This window comes from Toxotes jaculatrix, chromosome 17, assembly GCF_017976425.1.
Source record: "Toxotes jaculatrix isolate fToxJac2 chromosome 17, fToxJac2.pri, whole genome shotgun sequence".
NCBI lineage: Eukaryota > Metazoa > Chordata > Actinopteri > Toxotidae > Toxotes > Toxotes jaculatrix.
In genome coordinates, this window is record NC_054410.1 from 10713859 (window position 1) to 10737541 (window position 23683).

The 23683-nt window shown below is 40.4% G+C and overlaps 1 protein-coding gene across 4 annotated transcripts in view; it reads left to right on the forward strand.

Annotated features, from left to right (window-relative positions):
- Nucleotides 1-375: 375 nt before the first annotated feature.
- Nucleotides 376-23683, forward strand: part of stac (SH3 and cysteine rich domain) — a 28219-nt gene continuing 4911 nt past the window's right edge. The window contains exons 1-9 of one of the 4 annotated variants that reach the window (XM_041061457.1): nucleotides 376-849; nucleotides 2205-2237; nucleotides 3889-4252; nucleotides 10952-11085; nucleotides 15468-15549; nucleotides 15763-15869; nucleotides 17082-17163; nucleotides 18093-18160; nucleotides 21284-21381. In XM_041061457.1, coding sequence (XP_040917391.1) covers nucleotides 736-849; nucleotides 2205-2237; nucleotides 3889-4252; nucleotides 10952-11085; nucleotides 15468-15549; nucleotides 15763-15869; nucleotides 17082-17163; nucleotides 18093-18160; nucleotides 21284-21381 — 1082 coding nt within the window. In that variant the 5' untranslated portion in view covers nucleotides 376-735. The remainder of the gene's footprint in view (nucleotides 850-2204; nucleotides 2238-3888; nucleotides 4253-10951; nucleotides 11086-15467; nucleotides 15550-15762; nucleotides 15870-17081; nucleotides 17164-18092; nucleotides 18161-21283; nucleotides 21382-23683) is intronic. The other 3 variants (XM_041061458.1, XM_041061459.1, XM_041061460.1) reach the window with 3 other exon arrangements.

Below are 23683 nucleotides of genomic sequence, written 5' to 3' on the forward strand. Positions count from 1 at the left end.
CTTACTCTTCAAACCTCACTTGAATGGACACAGTGAAGTGATATACTTTGGATTTTCTCAGTCATAATAAGCCTACAGAAGGTAAAGTACGAAGTAAAAGACCTAGTTCCAGAAAAGTGTTTAAATAAGTGGATTTGCTCTAGAAAGAAACATCTGAAACCGTGTGCCCAGCCCAGTCAGCTTTATTTTATTTTTTTTATTTCATTTGAAAAAAGTGTTGATTCAGTTGGACCATATGGGAGTTCTCTATGTGAATTTTGTCAGGACAGAGTCTTTGAGTCACATTTCTCCTCCTTCCCCGTCCTTCCCTCCCTCGGTCTCTCTCTCTTAGCTCTCCACCCATCAGTGTATTGGCAGTGTGAGGCGCACAGCGCACAGCGTGGACTTGGAGATGTCTTGGCAGGATTACGCACAACGACACGATCAACGAGCAAGCCTCCTTTAGCCGAGCAGGACACTTTCGAGCTGTGTTGAACACACTTTCCACTTCTGATTTGGAAAACACATCTTTCACAGTTTCTTCAAGACGTTTTTATTATCTTTTCTGTCGGCGGGTGAGACTCGGATCTTCCCCTCTTCCTCGCAGCAGCAGCAACAGCAGCAGCGAATCTGGATGACTTCTCCTCTTACACTCGGGTCACGGTGACTACTGAAGAATGGAAACGATGTAAACAGCTGGTGGGAGAAAACAAACTCCACAGACCAACAGTTTTTCAGAGATCACAAATAAAGAGGATGATCCCGCCGGCCAACATGATTCAGGACGAAAGTGGGGGCAAAGAGGACGAACGGGAGCAGAATGAGACACCAAAATCCCCGACGGCGAACGCCAGCCAGCAGGAAACCAAGGTAGGACTGCCCTGTTATTTCTTATTTACCCTCATCCCGGATAGGTGGACATACTGTGAGCTCGCGCTGTCCATCAAGTCAACTCTTATTAATAAAGCAGGGTAAACAAACTTCTGTTAACATGACAGTAAAATCTACTCAACAGGGATCAGCTCCAAAATACATTTAAACTCTGTCGGTCTGTTCAGCTTTTGAAACAGCTCCAACAAACTGACCTTGGCTACATTTAAAGATGATACCATGCCTATTACTCGGACAGACTTAAAAAAATAAAATATCGTTAGCAGTACAAGTAAGGCAGAAAACACACACAAAAACAAACAGACAAACCTGTAAAGTGCCATAAAGAGAGTTTACAGACTCATTTTAATACAACTTAACACCCTTAGGGTGTAGGAATACCATTGCAATAACATCATGATACTGTAACATGTAAGACATCTTACAATCAAAACAATCTTTTGATAAAGATGAGATCAGTAAAGCTCATTATTTAGCACCACACATACTCCTTATATCTTTAACAAAAGTGTTTTCTGTCTTTAGATAAGAGTCTATAATCTTTGTACTATCACCTAATTGAGATTATGATATTTAGATGAATTGATCTAAGAAGACTGAGGATGGAAAAGTTCTTGATTAGCCTGAAAAACACCAGTGCTGTGCTGTAGTGGTAAAGGAATACAGTGTTAATATTATGTATATATTAACAAATAAGTGGCATATGGGTTTGTACATTCTACTTGTGGCTGTTGTAGGAAAGTAGGCTGTGCGGTAGGGACCCACAGCTGCCTCAGGCCTTTTGCCATCTATGTGGGTCACATGTTGCACAGACTAGTACAATTAGCTGTACAATATTGGACTGTTGTCATTGCTAGTGGATAGCCACAGTAGCTGTCCTGTCCCCAAAGCTTTCACAAAGGACAGATGAGACTCACACTTTCTGTCTTTTAACAGATTATGAATGATTGTTTGTGAAGAGGAGGATTTTGCATTTGTATAAACAGTACTCGGTCAGGTTTATCAGGTGACGCAGATGAGCTCCTCTGTTGCATTATGTTTTTTAAGGCTCAAGCATGTGAGCTCTTACTTTGGCATGTGTGGTCACTGGGGTACTTCAAGAGACTCCTGGCTGACTTTTCACATCATTTTTTAAAGCTTCTGCCAAACAGCCACACTCACTTCCAATGTTGTGGGCGATCGAGCGTAGAACACCTCAGAAAGACAAAAAAGTCATTTAAGAAAGTGTTCAATCATTCTTATTGCGAGGATAAGTAGAATGAGTTTCTTAGTGGGCTGATCAAGTTTACTACTATTAAGTAAAGCTGTGTTTGTGTTTTTATTCCTCCTTTAAGAATACTGTGAGGCCTGAACATCACAAGCTCAAGGTGAGCCTACACTCTTGTGCAAACTGTAGTGTACTGCTGATTCTAGTCCATCGTTACAGCATACCTGCATGTACATGAAGATAAAAGTTGTTTCATTTTACAGCTTTTACCGATTTTAATAGATCACTTAGTTAAGTCAATGCCACACAAGGTTAAATCCATCATCACCCATATTCCTAGAGGGCACTCTTTGTTCCGAGGCTGCATCAGCAAGTTTATTTACTTACAATGATTTGATATGTGGTCTTATGCAGGCTTTTTTTTTTTTTGTTTGTTTTGCATTACCCTACCCCCCCATTAACCCTCCCCCAGCTTTCTGATAGACCACAGCTCTTATGGATTTGGCACCAGCAAGCACAGCATGAGCTCCCTGATGCATGCACACATTCCCTCACTTTGCTCATTTTGCAATATGTTTATCTATTAAGACTGTTTTTTTTTTATTTAAACATAAAAACCACCTCACAGTAGTGTCCTTTACTACCACAGCATTGGTAGATAAGTACAACACACTAATCATTTACAGAAAAAAATTGTAAATCTATCTAGAACCAGCTGTGTTAGTATTATCCTTGTGTTTTACCACAGATTTTATTTTCAGGGTATGTAAAAGTCACACGAGTGAAGGAAAATGTATGTGTGCTGTATGCTCATGTTTGTTTGTGTGTGTGTGTGTGTGTGTGTGTGTGTGTGTGTGTATGGGTGGTAATGGTAGAGAAAGGGTCCAAATTGATTGTTTCCAGAGTGACCCGTAGAACTGATTGATCCTCACCATGCCAAAGCTGCAGTGATAAGCTCTATAAATAATTTGCTCAGGCATGTTTGCCAAAATACCAACAGCAAACATGTGCATGTTTATTCACCTTATAGTATGATAGTCTAAGTCTCCATAAGAATATCTCGTTTAAGAGTCAGTTGATTTAAACTGTGTGTGTGTGCGTGTGTGTGTATGTAGCTACTACTTTGAAACAAGCAAACTTCGAAGAGGACGGATTAACCTTGAGCAGCCAGCAGAGTCAGTCAGTCCCCACAGGTGTTTACCTGTTCACAGTTGAACATTCAGCCCTGTACTGTGTGCTAGTGTATCACTCATCAATACGAGTCCTTCCCTACCCATCACCTATTTCTTCAATCAGACATCTGCAGCCACATACCAGCCAGAAACCAAAAGCATAAAATCACATTACAGTAGCTTAGAGATTTTTTATTATGTGTGTGAGCCCAGAATTAAGTGGGTTTCACAGGGGAGGAACCACACACACTGAGAGGTTAAATGAGGAGCTGTCACTGTGGAGCATTACTGTAAAAGACGAGGCCAATGAGATTGATAGAGGCTGCGGTCAGAAACGACGGCGCAGCGTGTGAGGAATAGCGTTGATATAATGTGTCGGCCCAACCTGGAAATCACATTACCCTCCAGGTTGGGAACCTCGAAGGCTTTCCACTAAGCAGTGATAAGTTGCCCCTAGTGATGGTCTCTCTATCCGCCATCAGACAATGAGACACTTGCTTGAAGGTTTTAGAGACTTTGTAATGTGGTAATTTATATAGGTTATTACAGGAACTGAATTACTTTATGTCCCACTTTTCTCTCCCCTCTGTCATTCTCTCTCCTCATACAATCTCTGTCTTTTTCTCTCCCTCGCTCCAGTTTTCCTCAACTCCTTTTCTCTCTTTTCAGCTGCAGAAACTCAAACGCTCCTTGTCCTTCAAGACCAAGAGCATCCGCAGCAAGAGCGCCGACAACTTCTTCCGAACCAGCAGTGACAACAAGACGGAGCTGCTCTCTGACGTGAGCAGCAGCACGGGCCATCTCTGCAACATCGGGATGGCCCCGCCGCACACCACCAACCTCCCCATCCCTCCGGTCCCTCCGGCCATCCCCTGCGCTCCTCCGCCCACATCGCGCTCCCAGTCACGCAACCCGCTGCAGGTAGACTCTGCGGGACACTGCTTCATGGAGCACATCTTCAAGAAGCCCACGTTCTGTGACGTCTGCAACCACATGATCGTAGGTATGGTTACCGCGCCTCCCCTCCTTCATTAGTGTGGTCAGAATATCAAACAAAGCAGAGTGGCAATATCACAGGAGAAAGCAAAAAAAAAAAAAAATGCTGCAGCACATCATTTAATGAACTGTGCAGTCACAGCATTTAAAATAACCTTTTCATAATGAGACCTTTATCAGGTTGTCTTTTAAGACCATGATGTCATGGTGAAGCGCTAAGAGAAATTGTCATCAGAGTTAAAATTAGAGGGAAATAATAATGTGCACATATAGTATGGAAATAAGAGGTTATTGTTTTCTAAAGTGATCACCTTTGTTTTTGTATTCTAAATACAACATTGTTATACAGTCAGAACAGTTTGCAAAGCAGTGAAACACACACACACACACACCATGTATACTGTAACACACACACACAATTAGGCACTGAGTATACAACTTGACCTGCTGACATGTGACCAAAGTATCTCTGTCCTCCTTATTCACACACTGTGCCCTGTCCCTCCGCCTGTGAGGATGGGACTGAGGTGTCAACATCAGCCATGCCAGCTCCTCTACCTGTTCTCCCCTCACCAGATGTTCCAGTTTCTCTGGCTGCCCCCACCCCCCTTGTTAACCATCAGTACTGGGGGACTACTAAATCTTTATATCCCAGGGCCTCTGCAGCATAGTAATGACAAAGGCTGTCCACACCATCTGCTCAACAAGCCCCAGATATCATGTTTGGTAGCAGATAAAAGACGTCAGACTGGTGGAAGTAAGGATGGGTTCAGAACTGTGCATGCGAACGAGCACGGTTGGGCCCTTGCATGTCATCAAACCAATCAACTGAAGCTGCTGTAAACAATATATTTTTTCATTAAAAATGTATCAGATGACATTGTGTAATGTGAAAATGGCTCACACATGGTAATGAGCCCACAGAGAGCTTTCACCGGACTGCACTTCCTCTCAGCTCTGTGAAGCTTTATAGCATCTTTCAGCTCATTGTTTTGGTTTTACAGCCCGTGACTTTACTGTTGTGGTTCACTCTCACCGCTCTCATCAGTGCTTTTTTCTTTTTCTTTTCTCCAGCCACAGCATGCGGCTGTTTTCAGACAAAAAGCTCTGATGGACCCACTGTGCACCACCTGCCTGCACCAAACGGCAGACGGACACTATTAGCGACTAGCTGGTGAACACTCCCTCAGGAGCTGATCAAAACAGAGCTAAAAGAACAATGAAAACTAGGCATACATTCATCAGTTGGACACAAACAACTCAAAATGAAAGCAAATGTTGCTCCATTACTTCAGGATGTGTAAATAAGCAATGCTATATGAAGAGGTTATGTAAAATTTGTGTTTACAGCTGCTTTCCGCTGCCCCCAAATTACTAAAACAAAAAACAGTTAATGTAGGTTTGATGTTAGTTGGCTTAACTTGTACACTTAGACGTTTACAGTCTTGAGCACCAAGACAAACATGTTACCATAGGCATCTGTGTCTTTCCCACTTTAATAGATTGAATTCGGAGTGGCCCTTAATGTTTTGATCTTTTGATCTCCCCACCTGTGACTGTGTAATACAGAATTACTGTGTCACTATGAAGATGGCTTTCTACCGTGACAAGCATAAAACAGAATTCGTACCATTTCTGGCATGATAATGTTTGCGATACAACAAATCTGTTTTCATTCTCATCAAAAATCCAGACGGGCTTCGAACACAAGGCGACTAAAGTAAAACTGAAATTAATTCCACCATTAAACAAATTTTCGTACGTTTTATGTGGCGTGGCCAGTGAAGCTTGTCCAATGGCCAAATCTTTGAATGGCCCACTGGTGGTCTGTTGGTAATGAAAGTGTGATGTCAGGTCTGCCTGGCCCTGTGATAGGTGCCGTGCCCTCTGGTCTGCTCATGAAAAAAAGATGCTGCCCTCGTCTTCATTTGTCCTGCTTTAATGAGAACACAGTGTGTTCAGCAGCAGAGACAGAGAGAGGGTGGAGGGTGTTTTTGTGTGTGTATGTGTGTGTGTGCGTATATAATGAGCTGCAATAGTGCTATCAAAGTCTGACTCAGTGTCCCAGAGTCAAAGAGCAGCACACAGGAGGGAGAGCGAGAGATAGTGGTGGTGGATGGGACTCAAACTGTACAATCACACTGAGATTATTAAATCTTAATGGCCATTCAGAAGAAATTTTTACTGGTTTCTGGTGCACTAATTATTCACTAGTGTTTCATAAGATTTATAAAGGTGGAGAAGGTTCTGGGAAGAGGAAAATACTTGTAATCAAATGACTATTGGTGCACAGCAAACTAAATCCACATTCGTACATTCCTGTGGATTGCTTAAATACAAAACGGGTGTTTTAAGAATTTCATTTGCTGATTTGTTTTTTCGCATTTCTCGGGCCTCAGGTAGCAGGTTTTGGTTTTGTTTATAAATCCGTGAGTTGCCTTAGTTGCATACAGTTATACAATTTAATATATAAATGGATATAGAAAGGGTATGGTGATTTTTAAATGGATTAAATGAGATGTACGCTAATTTCAGCTCTTGGTTCAATCTTAAAATCAGTTTCACTCTTTTTTTTAACAAAAAATAAATAAAATAAAGGTCTGCATATACAGATGAACCTCCCTACACTAACAACTGCTCAACAGATGAATACCAATATATTGATATTACAAAAAGCAGACTGGAAATATTAAAGAGCCACATTCTTCCAACACAAGAGTCCTTTATTATATAAAAGCCTGTGCAAATTTAATGTGACCATCCATAATAAAAAAGGCTGAATTATATTATAGTGCTCTGAGTCATTCGTTAATTTTATTAGATGAAGGCAGAGTAAACTACATTAGTAAATATTTAATAAAGCAATAAACATATTACTGTTTTTCTGTAGACGTTCATCTGTTTTGTAAAACCCTTGTACTCTATATAAGAGAACAGCTCATACACTGTGTTCAGTTGCTGAACAGGATGCCACTGCGTGTTGTGACGGCCTTGCACTTCCACTAGGCCAGCATTTATCCATTTTAGTGTAACAACTGATAGCTGACATGTCCTGAAAATGTCTCACACATCAGTACATTGTTACAAAATGCACTGCAAAATGTCAAGCTGCATGAGTGCCAGCAGGAGAAATGTCACATAAAAAAAAAAAAAAGCCATTGCAAGAAAAGTTTAAGGAAAGGGAAGATTTTTGGAGATGTACTGACATATTCAAGTTTCAGCGTTGGCTCAAACTACAGTTTGCTATTTTTAGCCCTGTGGGGTTGATATCTGCCCATCGGACTGAAATATCTCAAAAAGTATTTGATGAATTGGCACAAAATTTCATACAATCATTCATGGTTCCCAGAAGATGAACATTACAGACTTTGGTGATTGGACATTGATCACCTTAGTAACCATCTGACTTTTCTTCTCTTGCCACCATGAGCTTGAGAATTGTGGTTTTGTTTGACTGACTTTTTGAATGAATTTCTGTGAAAGAGGCAAAATTTCAATTTCAGTTTTTGGTGGAAAATTTCGGATCAGATATCTTTGCAGACTGACTGCTTATTGCTGCAAATGAATTTAATTTCCGATAACAGTTAATGTGACATTGGTGCCCTCAACATTTGATTTCAGAAGACCCCTGATCAGAGATGGATGCATAAAAAATCAGCTTAAGCAAGGCATTCATCATTCTAAGCCTTATTTCCTTGATTTCCCAGATCAGGAAATGGCAGGGGGAAATCAAATGGCAGTGGGAGAAACTATTTAAAGTCTGCAAAAACCAAAGAGAGCTGCCCAGGTCAGTGGTTTAGAGGAGCTTAAGAGAAAGAAGAGGTGGAGGAGATATTGTCACAATGATGGCTATTTGCACAGGAAATCAGGAGGCGTGTGGTAAGATCAGTAGCTTAATGGATCAATGTATGGCTATTGTAAAGAGCGCGAGAGAGATACTGTAGGGAGGAAGACTAGAAAATGGAGTAAGAAAGACTGTGAGAAGAAAATAAAAGGCAAGATGAAGAAGGTATGGAAAATCTGGCAGGAGTCTTGTCCTTTTACTGTATTGTAAATGAATAATAGGCTTTAAAGGCAGCAGGGGCCAAGAAAGAGTGAATGCCAAAGAATGCAGCACTGTCACTCACTTTCCCCACAGCTGTAATGGCTCTAGGCCCCGGGCTCTTCCCTGAGCCTGGAGGAAAAAAAGCACCTAAACACACACACACATGCTAACGTCATCACTTAGCTATTACCAAAGGAGGACGACAGTATGATCTTCTTCTGTCATCCTGCTGAAACACAGTGGTTTGTTCACTTCTTAGCTGATTCGAGTTAACATGGAGGCGTCTCATTATTCTCACATGTTGGAGTGAGTCAGCTTAAAACAATCAACAACAGCTTGACAAGAGCTCCACTTGCTTCCTGCTCCTGTGCATCCACAGAGATAGACAAGGACTCCAGTCAGGGTGTCTTAAAGGTACCGTAGGCAAATTGTTTGCTGACCTGAAGGAGAATGAAACTCAGTTGACCTGATTTAGAGCAACCTAAAAATCGGTGCAGGTTGTGCTCGTTGCCTCTGCTTCTGTTGCTGTTGTTGGTGATCTGTGGCTGACCGGTGAGGATTCAGGGCCGGGATCACATTTCTCTGGGTTTCCGTCTCAGTATAACTAGCTCCGCCAGCTTTGTGTCAGTGCGGCCCAGCCAAGCAACACATGAGCTTTAAAATGGGGAATGCATATCCAGTTTTCCACCCATTACTGAGTTTCACTGCTGTCCAGTCCCAGATAGCCGTGACACCAGTTCACGTTACAGCACGTGAAGAGAAGAGCAGAGATTTTTGTTTTCCTGTGCTGCCTCAGTAAACTACACATGAGAGGCTTTGTATTCTAAGTACACAGTGTCTTGTGTTTGCTGCCTTGTTTGGGGATCAGGTGTTCTGCTTGGTTTCATTTATGCAGCACAGTATTACCTTTGCTCACTGACCCTGTTCACCCTGCTTATCAAACTGAATATGTTGCATTTTGAGGATAACCTGGACTGAAATGCTGCCACAATGCCCAGTTACAATGCACTTAATACTGTACAAAACTAGACAATCGTTCTGTGATGACACTTGTTTTAGTCAAATGATCTTATATCCTCCTTTGTGCTCTGGACGCCCACTGAAGTCTATTGATGATTCCTTTGCATGTCCATATTTTCACATGCACACATGGAGAGTGTGTGTGCCAGAGCAGGGCACGTGATCATTGATTAATCAATAAAGAGCCCAAGGCTCATCGCTGCCAGACTACAACTAATAACAGCACTCGGGCTTGATAACACTGTCCTCTCTTGTTAATGTGGAACAGCTGTCAAATGATACACCACAGCTGGCTGTAAGTGGTGGTCTTTGTCATGCTATGTATAACACATAATGGTTTACAGATAATTTGTTTTCTCAGGAATCCCTCTCTGCTTTCATCTTCTGTGAGGATTCTGCCAGCATTGATCATTTGAGTGATTCTCCACTTGAAATCAAAAGAATATAAATTCACATTTTCATATACTGGGCCTTATGCTACAAGCTTCCACTGTCCAGTAACGGCTGCTGATTAGCTCAACTACTAAGTTTAACTTTTGCTCCGTCAAACTTAGTATTATTTGAATGCAGAATATGTACAGAGTTTACATTTGGCGCTGAAGTTCTGGCCCTGTCGCTCCCTAGAGGCATACACAGTCTCAGTGGAGCAGAGACTGGGGAGTTAGCCCAGTTTTCAGGATTTTTTGTTCTGCACGGAGTAGGAATACGATGTGGCAAGATCTAGACAGCAGTATCTTTTAAATCTTTTAAAGGTTAAGTAGTCTGAAATATGAGGTTGAGCTATTTGCCTCTTCAGTCTAATGACTACCAGCTTAATTTTTAAGTACACGCGTTCTTAATTGAATCTATAGTGTAACCAGTGAAAGCTGGATTTTACACCACTTAAACTCCCCAAAATGCCTTTATTACCTTCTTACCACATGTTCATGCATACCTGCCTATTCATCTCTTCAGCTCAGTGATCTTCATTATAGATCACTGTTGCCATGTGACCTTAACTCTCCGCCAACACCTTTCTCTTTACAGTATCACGTCTCCACCAAAAACAAGACTAACATTCTCATTTTTTTGTTCCATTATCTACAGTACCTTTCTGTGGAGCTCTCATCTCTGTCTTTCTCAGTAATTATTCATTTGTTACTCATGCACACACACGCTAAATACGTGCAATTTCGATGTTGCGTAACTTCGGTTCACAAATAAGTCAAATTAATCTTCATTAATTCCAGCAACGGTGAGTCACGTATTAATAAGTAAGGTTGAGCTGCTCTCAGGCAGCAGTCTGAAATGGTTTCACGTGGTGGAGACTGAGCAGTTACAGTCAGTCTGGTTAAGATGGTTTTGCAGAAGTTCACATCATGTGTTGCATTTGTTAAATTTTGTCCCTGTTAAAACACTCCACGTGTCATTTCACAGCCTTTCCCTGCATGCACTGGGAAAGGCTCCAGAAACTCTGGGTGGGAATAAGTGTTTATAGACAATGAATAAATGAATGAAATGGTTTTCAGAACAAAAAATTTTTATGTCCTCCGCTTTTTTTGTGTGTAATTTGGTGTTAGTTAGGAAAACCATTAGAGTCCAGCTCCTGACATCATAGATTTGAACCTGTTGTCCCTTTCTGTGTCTGTTTTTATGTGTTAGGTACCACAGCCAAACATGTGGTGTTCCTGGCGGGAAATACAGCAAAGCACGGCCTGCGCTGCAAAGCCTGCAAGATGAGCCTCCACCACAAATGTGAGAATGGAGTGGGACAGCAGCGCTGCATGGGCAAACTGGTAAGATGCATGACACAGAAAGACACAAGACATCAAGACATGATATAGACGGCACACTCTCCACTTTGCTGTTAACAGTTTGAGAGACTCTGAGCTTCAGGAATATACTTACTGATGTCATTATGAACAACCAAAACAGACCTATTATAGTTGGCTGTCTGACCATTTCCCACCGGAATGTGCTTATTCAGAAAATCACACTCTATGTGTGAGTGTGCTGGTACATCTGTGACCACCATCCATCCTCGTCATCATCCTCATGGTCGTTATATCATCACTCTGTTGCTCTTCGTGTTAGATAATAGTAATACAGCACATCTTTTACAAAAATGCTGACCTTCCTCTTCACCTTCGTCAAGTTCTGCCGTGCTGCCATCAGCATAAACCATTAAGTCAGGATCAATATGATCCTGATATAACCACTATTGAAGATGTCACATGTAGCACACATCATATTATGTGTTTGGCATTTCACAGTCTGATGTCGTTGCTGTTGTCTTTTGTAGAGTTACAGGGTGCAAAACTATTTAGATTAATCATCACTCATCACTCATTTATAAATGATTAAATGACAGCTTTTATTTTATCAGCAGAGGTAATGAGATCCTGAGAAGTAACAGCCTGCAGTTTCGTTGCAGTTTCTTTGGTTCAAGACAGTTGTGCTTGCACTTTGCCCTTAGATGTGGGTGGGTGACACGTGAAGCACACTGAACCTTTAAAAGTTAAGGAACCTTTTAGGCTTATGAACCTTTTCCAAAACCACAGTAGAAACCCCTCAACTTAAAAATTGTTATTGTTAATGTATATCATTTCTTCCCCAGCACCACACTCTCTGGGTGTCTAGCCCCATTATTTGGTGATGATAATTGAGTGTTTTTACTGGGGAGGGATCGGTCACACTAGTGAAACCCAGATCCAGGTAACATTCATCGCTTTCACTTCCATGGCAGTCCAGAAAACTGGTGGTCTGGACCAAACTTATGTTTCATAGAAATAATATGGAAGTGATACGAACAGTACAGGCAGTATTTCTCCTTTCCCGTCGTGACGTCTTTTAGATGCCTGAGGGATGAGGCTTGAAGATATGATCGGCTCTCAGGAGTGGAAAATGAGGTTGAGAGGTCAAGCATAAAAAGGGAAGTTTCCCCAGTGGAGTACAGCTCTAAATTCGACTTACTCTAAACTTGGACACTTCTGTAGCCATGCTTGTTTCTCTTGGCTAGAGAACCCTGTAGCAAAAAAATCAAGTTACCTCATGCTCTGAATCTTCAGTGCATCTTAACTTCCTCAGTAAGTTTCTGAACTTACTGATACAGAGATGCAGCTGAAAAATCAGTGGTATTTAACATTTAGGCCTTTGTTCAGCTATTTGGTTACACAACATTACTTCACTTGTAATCCGTACTTCGGATAGCAGGGCTGCGCTCTAAGAGAGAACCTAAATTTATAATTATTAGTTTCAGCAACAACCAGCTGTAGCACATTAGTGTTGAAGATACAGCTCTAGTACAGTTCTGACCAGTTTTACCTGAAAAGACTAATAGTTACACTTAGGAAAGATTTTGTTACTTACATAGAATCAAACTCACATTTTTTTCTCTTTTTTGGCTCTGTATACAGTTTGCGGGTAAAATATCTTTTTGTCTCTTTAGTTAACAAAAGCTGACCACTCACTAGATAACTTTTTTCGGCCTCCCTTGACACACACGGTTTTTGTTTAGATTCAGTCTTGTCAGCTCCAGTCCACCTGAAATTTCTGGGAAACCTGCCAGTTTGGACTAAGCATGATTTACAGTCAATACGTGTCAGTTAATGTGTGAGTCACGGCTTGAAACTCTTGAGCTACTGCTTGAGCTACATAATTGCACTGGATCTGCTGCAATGACACAATTCAAAAGTTCAATTGATTCAGAACGTTGATGATAAATAAAATGATTCACTTATCAGGTTTTGATGAGCAATTCTTATCACTCTCACACAAACAAAAGCAGGTGTCCTGCATAACACTGAAAAAGTACAGTTCCTCCAAAACATCATCCAGATCTGTTACTCTATCTCTCCCTGTTTCCTTGGTGCTCAAACTTACAGGAATGCAGCCTTGAGCGCTACGGTTTGTAAAGTCAGACCTGACTCTCATTGTAATCATATGCATGTTCTTACCCAGTATTCACAGGCTTTGGATGAGTTTCCTACTTTCTGTGAAATCAGAATAGGGAGGTCCGGCAGTACTTCAAGGGAAATATGCCTTAAAGTACCTGCTGTTATTTATTTACTTGTGAATTAAAGACACATAAGAAAGGCTTTCATGACTTTTTATCAGATTTCACTAAAACCAAACTATATCTGTACTCACTGCTGTCACAATGTCAGTGTAGTAAATAAAGTCAGCCAAATGAACCAGATGGGCTCCCAACAAGTGTGCCCTTTTAACCTTTCCCTTGATGAGTTTGACCCTGAAAGTCTGACATCTCAGTTCTTGAGATGGGCCTGAAGAGCTCGAGGGCTGCTTTTTATAGCCATCTCATCATGAGAGGTGTCAAATGAGAAATGAATCAGGACTGATTAGCGATGCAGATTTCACCACCCGCAACTTGAATACATGAAACGTAAACAAACAGAAAAAAGGCTGTCCTGAGAGATGTAGGTCTCCAGTACTGATGCACAAATACATTAAATAACGGTCTGCTGTGATCAAGGAACATTAATCTCATGTATGATATATCATACAAAAATCTTTGTATCTTAGAAGTAAATGAGTGTATAGTATGTGAATGGTTATTTGAGATGTCTTCCAGAAATCAAAAATATAGAGAAAATTCAAAATACTGTAAATCTATACATGAATCATTACCCAGTGTGCTTCAGACAAGATAATGTCTTAAAGGAATGTGGAGAATTTCAATCTTCTGTCGTTCTTCTCTACTTAAGACGGATTCAAAACTGATGAGAAAGTATTGATTGGATAGGATGAAGACAGGTAATGGATATAGAAATGATAAATGTTTCAAGACCTTGTGAGATGGGAGGAGGACATGACAGGCAGATAAATTAAGGGTGACTTTTCAAGATCAGTTTTTCTAGTCAGGTGCACGGCGGTGGACCACCTTGACCACAGTCAAGAGTCACATTTTCTATTCCTGCATATTGGGATTTCAACTCTGCGTATAACTAATCATTTATTCATTTACAATGGTTATGCATGATTTAAAACTGTAATCATTAATTTTTTTTTCATTCAAATAATAATGTGCTGAAATTCAATTTAAATTGAGTGGAACTAATGTTGTGCCTCTGCCGTGGGGTAGTGCAGAATTGAGTGTGGACTGAGTCAGACGGCCCTGTCAGCATCTGTACTCCACTCCACCCTCACTCTTCCCTCTTGTTCTTTAACTCTGAACCTATAATAACTGTAGTCTTTGTCTGTTCCTGACACTTCATGTAGGCCAAACAGGCTGCATAATACTTTGCACGACATGTGCACATGTTTCCCGGTCACTGATCTTTTTGTAATATTTAGATCTAATTGTTCAGACACTTACAAGCATGAAACAGTGCCTCAGTGTTTCTGTCAATGAGATCTCCACCTATCCCCATGGACACACACACTGTAGATGACAATTAGCATAACTAGCTGCTGGGTTTGTGTTCTGGTAACCAGCTTCAGGGTTGTACAGTTCACATCTCCAATTAGGACAATGGTGTTCAGTATAATATTGATATACTAGATAATGCATTAATCATGTTTATTACACACAGACTGTTACCAAAATTGGTTTCTAAAGGTTCATAATTCTGTAAATGTATCTTCTCTTTTATATATTCTTAAAAACTGTATTTTCTTTCCAGAAATGCATTATGATTTATTCATTCACCAATATGTATTTGGATATTTACTTATAATGGTTTAGAAATGTCTTATAACAGATAAGTAATATAAAAACAAAACTAAAGGATAAAGATTCATGCTTAAATGAGTTTTCATTATAATGTTGTGTCGTTAAATTACCGTTGTGATTCAGCGTTAATTGAATTTTTTTTATTATTCATTCATACTATTGATCAGTCCATCATGAAGGGAGCTGTTCACTTAAAACATGCAACAAAACTGACTCCCAGTCTGTGCACATTTTGTTCATATATTAGGTATTTATCTGACACTGCCTAGCCTGCTCTCTTTGTGTGATGAAATATGCTTGAGTTTGCTGTAATGCCCAGCGTCCAGAATGGCTTAACTTTATCTTTGCAATATCAGTCGTATTCAGAAATGTCTGATTAAATAGTTATGAGCAGTATTTCAGTGTCAGGTTGCTTCGCTACATATTGATTGGTCTGTAATGTCTGTAGCCTCTCTCATTTTCCCTCCTTTGTCTGTCTCTCCTCAGCCAAAAGGCTTTCGGCGGTACTACAGCTCCCCATTACTGATCCAAGAACAGTATGGCTGTATCAAAGAAGTTATGCCCATCGGTGAGTGGCTTACATCTTCATAGTAAGTTCAATTCTGTGTGGGATGGGCTGCTCGAAAGTAAAAACTTCCAGAACCAATTTTCCACTTGAGCTGTTTTATAAGATTTACCTACCTGGTTTTATAGTATTGTAAATCACCACTTGGCTTTCACAGAATCGTAGCATTTGTTTATCATCAGCATTCATTATGCCTTATATTATTCTTTTCTAAAGCCTGTGGCAATAAGGTGGACCCTGTGTACGAGGCTTTGAGGTTTGGGACGTCTCTTGCACAAAAGGCCAAGAGAGCCAGCGGCTCTGAGTCTCCACACAGAAACTCGGTAAGAAAACCAATTTATCACTTCAGGTAGTGTTTGTTTTTGCCCTGTTGACTTATAATTCTGTACTTAGAATTCAAATAAAAATCTAATTTTGTTCATAGAAAGTTGTTTGTATTACTCCATCTCTTAGTTTATTCTCCTCATTAAGCTACACTAGACACTAGTAGATTATCCCAGTTCATTTCAGGTTTTGTGGTTGTTGTATTTTGTCCTAGTGCAAAAGACATACTGTAGCTGATGGTTTAAATAGATACTACCACTGCAGGGCTGTAAACACTACCAATAAAGGCATTCTGGTCCAGGGAGTAATGATGGGAGTTGTCGGTGCAAACTCTCATGTTACAGCTCTGAAGATGGACTGGACTGATTGTAGAGCTGCAGTCCTTTCCAGCCTCCTCTCCATGTGTGTTTAATGCACTAGCAAATCTGTTTTTCATAGCTTATCACTTCTAATGTAAGCTGAACTGTATAAGCAGTCTGGATACGAGCCTCCGTACGATGACATCTGAAAGCTGTTGGGTTTGGGCCATCCTATCCTGTGCAGCTGTTAGTGAATGGGTGTGTGCGTGTGTGTGTGTCAGAGACAATGTGATCTCAACAGGGGTTATGCTAATAGTTTCCAAATGTAGACTTAGAAACGGTATGTTTGCTACACAACAGATTTCTCCAGAACAGCTGGTTTGGATGTGTTTTAGCTAGTTATGTACTCAGAAACTGAATTAAGTCTATCTATCCATCTATCTCATTGTCTATTTATCCATCTACCTATTGATCAGTCCTTCTTTATCTCCATGTATTTTTATCTGTTTTTATCTACACAATGATCACTATCTATTTTGATCTGTCTCCAGTTGTCTCTGTCTCTCTCCATCTATCTGTCTGTCTCACTCTATGTATATAGCTTTTCCTATCTGTCTCTCTTCATTAGAATACCAAAGATTAGTCTGAATCAACTTTTTTCATACAAAAACATGCCAAAATTCTCTGGTTCCATCATCTGAAATATGAAGATTTGTGGCTTTTCCCTGTTTTCATATGATGGTAAATGATGGTTTGCATTTGTGATTGTTGGTTGGACTTTGGAAGACTGGGGCGGACATTCTCCGTTTTTTTTTTTTTTTCTTGACATTTATAGGCTGAACAATTAATCAACTGAGAAGATTACTGACAGATTTATCAATGTCTTTTATTTAATGTATCTAATTTCTGCAGACCAGTGACTTGGATAAGGTTCCTGAGGAAGTGGTGGCTCACAGCAGTAGGCAGGAGCTGTCAAGAAAACACAGTGATGATGGTGAGTATCCGTTGTGGTACACTGTGTGCATCTGGATCAAAGCCATGTAGTGACACAGGGAAAAAGAAATCATTTCCATTGCTCATCCCACAAGAGAGTCTGAGAAGGTTGGAACATCAAATTCTCCTCCTATGAACCATCAAATAAGGTTGTTCTCTGAGATGAACTCTCTCTTTTGGCAGTGTTTGCTCACTCTGACCCAGGTATAGAATATCCTGTAGAAAAAAGCTTAAAGAAATAATTGGGCCTCTCTTCTTTTTTTTTTCTTTTTTTCAATCCGAATTGTGTTTACCTCGATTTAGTGGTGCTGGGGTTTTTCTGCTGCATAATACTCTCTGTGGTGAAAAGCAAGGCGCTGACCCTTTACAAGCCGAAGTATTCACTCTGAGCAGTGAAGGCAAGGGGGTGGTGGAGTGCAATAAGCTAGTCCTTGGTACTGGAAAATGCTATATGAAGCATAGCTACACTGCTGCTGAATTGTTCCCTTCAGAGGATGGCACCTGACCCAACAAAAAATGAAATTAACACATTCAGCTCATCTTGTTAGCCTGTGCTATGCGTCGGCCATGAACCTGTTCCAGTTCCTTGGTGGTGTTTGGGTTAGTAGAAAAAAAGATGACTATGGGCAATGAGAAACTATCCAGAAATGTGTTAGCGATATTTATGAATCCCAGAAGTTGAGTCATCGTACTTTTGGTGACGACTTTGACTTGTTGCCCCTATAAGGGGTGGTTGCAGACACAGTAATGACCACATGAGCTTTCCACTGATGTCACACATGGGACAAAATTTAACATTTTGGCCCTTTTCCTGGCATGGCTTTTGCCAGAAGCAAATATATCAGTATGTTTCTTGTGTTCAGCATGGCATCCAATAAAAATTGCTTGTTTATTGAAATGGTTTTTAAAATTTAATGTTTGTTTTCTCAGTGTTCACAGTCATTGAGAACGGGACGGAGCATTACCATGAGCCAGAGAGAAAACCTGACAATTTGCAGGTAAGAAACTAATCCATCAAGCTGTTGATGTTGTTGACATTTACATATCTAATGCTGATAGCTGCATGTGCATGAATGTTCTTGTAATATACATGTTCATTTTAGTAATGTTGCCAAATTAGATTAAACTGGATTCAGAGGAAATCTGAGTGCTTTAGAGTTTGCTTTGCTTTCCTCCCTTTCTCTGGTGACATTCAAGCATCTTGTATTTGGAGGAAATTACAAATACTGTGATGGGATTCATTCTATCAAAAGTTCCCGTTTGACAAAAATCTAATCTCAGTGTATTTTAATTGTCAAACACTAACTTCCTGAAACAAAAACCAACTGCCATTTATCTTCAACAGCAGCCTTGTTTTTTTTAACAGTTGCCAGTTATTCCAGCAGTTGTAAAAAGGGTTGCACAATCTTTTTGTCCCACATAAAACCATGTGATCCTTCAATTTAGGTTAAAATACAATCATCAAACGCAATGCGAGATAAACATTTTTCATCTGCAGAGACGATTTGCTGCCACTTTTGTAAATGAGCAAAGCCTTTTAGTAAATGATATACAGGTGATTACAAAAGGATGAAAAAAGCAAATATATACAATATATATTGCAATATATAGTAGTATATACAGCAATACTGAATATGCTGTTTTGAAGGAATGGCACGCTTAAAAGTTTTCTCAGCAATTTCACAAGTCAGCAACTGCAGTATTCAACTTTTCATTCAGTTTTCACAGTGCTTGCTGTTCTGCAGCCCAGAGTCTTACTGCAATGCTGTCGTGGTCTGAAAACCCCTGAGAACCGATTTTGTTCACTGACCAACTTCTGAACTCTGCGCGGTTAGTATGAGAACTGATACCCAGCCAGTCCATTCTGCGTCCATTAAGCATGCTGCATTTGGCTCCTTGCCTCTATAGTCATTGCTGAATTTCCCAGGACTTTGAGGGAAAACTTCTCTTCCTGCTGTAACAAATCATACCCGAGCTGACACGACCACTGCCCTGTGCTGATACGACGAAGCCTTGACCTTAATGTTTGGATCTGCAGCTCTGGGATGTGTGCTGCTGTATTTATTCTCTACTGTGTAGATGTAGCGCTGACGCTGCAAAATTCATGACAGACGAAGAAAAAGGTTAAACCTCTGCGAATATCTTATCACCCCCTGCAGAGTGACAATGAATATTTCATGGGCAGATTTCAAAACTGTCCTTTTTATTTCTTCTTCTCCTTTTCTACCTTTTCAACTTCCATGGTGGGATTTGTGGAGAGGTGTTTTCAGTATCAATGTTCTTCGTACATATTTTCTGCGTGCAGTCGTCTGTCCTGTTTACTTTTATAGTTTAACATGTTTATCTCCTTTGTCAACAGTGGAAAAAGAACCACAGATACTTGGACAAACACAAAAATGAACAAATAACCATACAAGGCAAAAAAACATACACATGTGCGCGCACACACACACGGACATCTCTCCTATGCAATACAGTCTAGCAGCCCAGCCGCGCTTTGTGTGGTGTTATCAGGCTGGACCGAGCACAGCTGGCAGCGGGCCGTTTGTCTGTCGGTGGACAGGTCCATTAGCTCAGGCTGGCGGACAGACAGATGGAGGCTCGGCAGGGTAATGAGCAGAGAAAAACGCTTGAAAACTTCAGCAGAGAAGGGGCCTCCAGTTTGAGATGAGAGGCTCACATGCACAAATGGGAACACACGCAGTCACACACAGGATCGCCATCTGTTCACACTTTTCAGGTTTAGTGTTAAACTCCCCAAGATCAATTGGCAGTAAAATAGTCTGGTTCCTATTGTCACTTCTTTTTGCTTGATTTCTCTGTTTGGAAAGTGATTTTGATTGTATGTAGGTGGCGCTATTTCTGTTTGTTCATTTAGGTTTTTTTTTTATATTAATGATGGAATAAACCAACCATCAACCAGTAGCTGGTACAGAACAAAAACAGAGTTAAAAGGAGAATGACTGTCAGACTCTCATTTGTTTGAAACACAACTCCAAATGAATGCTAATAATGCATGTGGTTAATGTGCACACAGGCAACTGTTAGAAAACATCTTCATAACAATGTGATAAACTGTCAGAGTTGTTTACCAGATGTTTTACCCTGAGAGGTCAAAAAAACTGTAACTGCAGGGTTAAAGGAACACTGCTCATCCATGTTCTTCTTTTACCATTTTTGTCCCTCACTGCATTGTCTGTCACTTCAAATACTGCTCTATTTCTTGATAACTCAGTAACAAAGGAGGCTGTTATCTTGGCCTACCCAGCCCCTCAGCCACTGTTCCAGGCTTCCATAGCATCAAGACCCTCTCAAGGCCAGCGCTTAGTTAGCTCTTAGCTGTAATGGATTGCCACTGCTTGATCTTGCTGTTTTCACCCAGAGGCCACACAGGCAGTTTGCCTCGTGGCTGCAGTTAACTCAACTCATCCATCAGCCACATTGCCAGTCCACGTGGGTGACGCTCAGGGAGCCACAGAAGACCCAAGGCACTTCTCTTCATTACTATACAGTGCCACGAAGAAGTCAAATTCTCCTGCTATCTTGCAAAAATAGCCATTAGTGTATCTTAAGAAGACATCCTCATATCTTTTAGCACCATTTCCCTCCTGGCACCATGCAAAAGCAGGACAAGTTATCATTTCAGGGACTTAGCAGGCAGGATTCAGACTTAAGGTATTGGTGATGAAACAGGAAGATGCACCCACCAGTTTTCTGAGCAGGTGTGAAGAGCGGCAGAATGGCGGCATATCTCCCTGCTAATTGTACTAACACCTCTGTGAGAACTTCCTCTCCACCCACAACCATGTCCTGTTTTAACTTCCTGAGCATTTGTGAAAACCTGATCCTTCCTCTCCCACTCTTGTTGACTCTGGATTAAAAGGAACAGATTGTAGAACAACTTAAGCAGCTCCGCGGTCTATCAGTGTACTGTAAACAAAGGCTCCTCCTGCTTATGTGAATGGCTAAAGAGTCTATTCTAAGATACAACTGCAAGAAAAGGGGCAGAAAATGGTGTCTGAGCCTTGTTCAGTTACTTGACACCTTTTCCATTTTTCCTGTGACTTCTCAAAAAGCAAACCTGTGCAGTCATGTGTTTCTGTTTGTTCTTTGTTGCCTAGTTGGAGCAGAGCCAGCTACCAAAAGACATCCTCAAGCTCAACACCTATGTGGCCTTGTACAGTTTCACTCCCCAAGAGAGCCACGACCTGGAGATGAGGTCAGTTTACACACATGTGCACACACGTCACTCTAATAAACACCATCCACTGCCATTACTCAACACAGCAGCTGTCCATGGACCGTAGATGAAGCATTGTTGACTGATTGACTGAGATATGCCTAACAATGATTTCTTTTGATCCAGTATTGCTGTTCAGAATATCCTGAATAAAAAGAGAAAACAAAGTAAAAATTGCAACCTTAATTCTTCTCTGAGCACGATTCAACTGCACTGTGAAATTAGAATTAAGCCTTGAAGATTGAATTCAGCGTTGAGTCATTTGTACACACACACATAGGTCCCCAAAGGTTACCTTTTGCTAGACAAGATCGAAAACACAAGAGGTTACACTGCTTGTTTCACCTTTATAACAAAGCAACTGCTTTCAACTCCAGCTCCTAAATATTACAGTAACTCTACAAAATCCAATCCAATACAATCCAAAACACACACACTATATGCATGTACATAAGGCATTTAATTTCCTATTTGACATGTGTCAGCATCTGCTGTTGTAGAGCTGTCTGCTCCTCATCAGTTTTCATCTGCTTTTTTGTGCCAGCGAAGTTCATTTGTCTCTTCTAGTCTTTCTGTGTGTTTCCTGTTTTATCTTATGCAATCAGAGCATCCCTGCAATTCAGAGTAGCACGGATTAAAATATACAAAAATAGATTTACAAAAGGAACTAATTAGTGCCTTCTTTTTAGGCAGTGATCTTCAAAGATTCATTTCTCTAGAGTGGCCTCATTAATGGTACCTGTGTGCTCACCATGATGGTCTCTTAATATCAGTCAATCTCATGACTTTGTGAATTTGTCCTGAGAGAGAAGAACAGCCTTCAAGAAGTCCATTTATAGCTGCCATGAGGCATTGACAGTCTATCAGTGCCTGAGATGGTACATGTGGTTATTTAAAGCTCACAATAACTGGTTTTATTTTGGTTAAAATTATGACATGATTTCAATTTTTCATGCCAGCATAGAAGTAGATACGTTTTTATTCCCTTGTTCATTCACTCACTATTCCCTGTGTAATAAACGGTCAATAGCTTACTCAATGGTGAGTAGTAAATTTAGTCTCAGTGGTGGAAAAAATATTCTCTTGTAAGTAAAAGTTCTACATTTAAATTTTTACTTAAAGTGGCTATTTTATTTTTATATATCTATCAAAAGTTAAACACTGCATCATGAGAATTGCGTAAAAAGAAAAAAAAAGTATAGAATAATTTTTGTACCAATACTTTGGTACAAATATAATTCACTAACACAGAAAAATGAAGAAAGTAAATGTTCATTACTGTGGGTAAATATGGCGCTATTTTATGATGTCAGCAGGTGTGTTGGCTTTGATAGCCAATTAAAACCACCTGATGTGACACTGATTGAGCTGTGGCCACAGCTGCAGCATGATTGAATTTAAGTCACAGGGACAAAATAGCTTGCTTACAGGCTCCAATTTATGATTTCCAAATTAAAGTAATTATAATTTTGTAAAATAATTCATTTTTTTTCTTGTCATATAGCCTGCAGACATGATTTTTGTACTCATATGATGGAGCAGTCGTTGAAAATAGACATTGCTCTATACTGTCTAACTCGTCTCATTATCTCAAATACCTTGTGAAACTCAAAAAGGAAAGAATTCATCATGAACAGTCCTTCTGGCCTAAGTACCCATTTGTTCCTGGTTCTTACAGTACTGTCAGAGGATTTAAGGACATGAGAGTGCACTTGTTCTGTCCCTCCATTTCCTCTAGACACACACACACATCCTTGTCTTATTGCATTTGTAGAGACCTGTCACTGTCGTAATGCTCTCCCTTGCCCCTTACCCTACTCTTAACCATCACAACTGAATGCCTAAACCTTACCCTAACCTAAATCTAATTCTAACCCTGACCCTAAAGCCAAGTCTTAACCCTCATACAATAATTTAAACTTATGGGGTCCAGCATTTTGGTCCCCACAAAGACACCACAAATGTAGTAAAACAAGCCCACACACTCATGGACCTTCCCCTTCCTCTTTGCTCAGGAAAAAACTTCACTCGACCTTATTTGAAATTCATTGAGTTCTCCTCTAGGACACCTGTCCACCTGCTCTACAGCACAAAGCTGTACCAAGCCGTGTTTCTCGTTTCTTCTTTTATAAAAGCCTACATCAGTGTTTTTCTCCTCAGGGTCTTGCTGCAGACAGTAATCAGTGCTCCAGACACTAACACATAAAGCACAAATGGGAGGAAAATGGAATCTTTAATCAAAAGGTTCAATTTTCATTTTCATTTTAAGTGAGGAAACCAG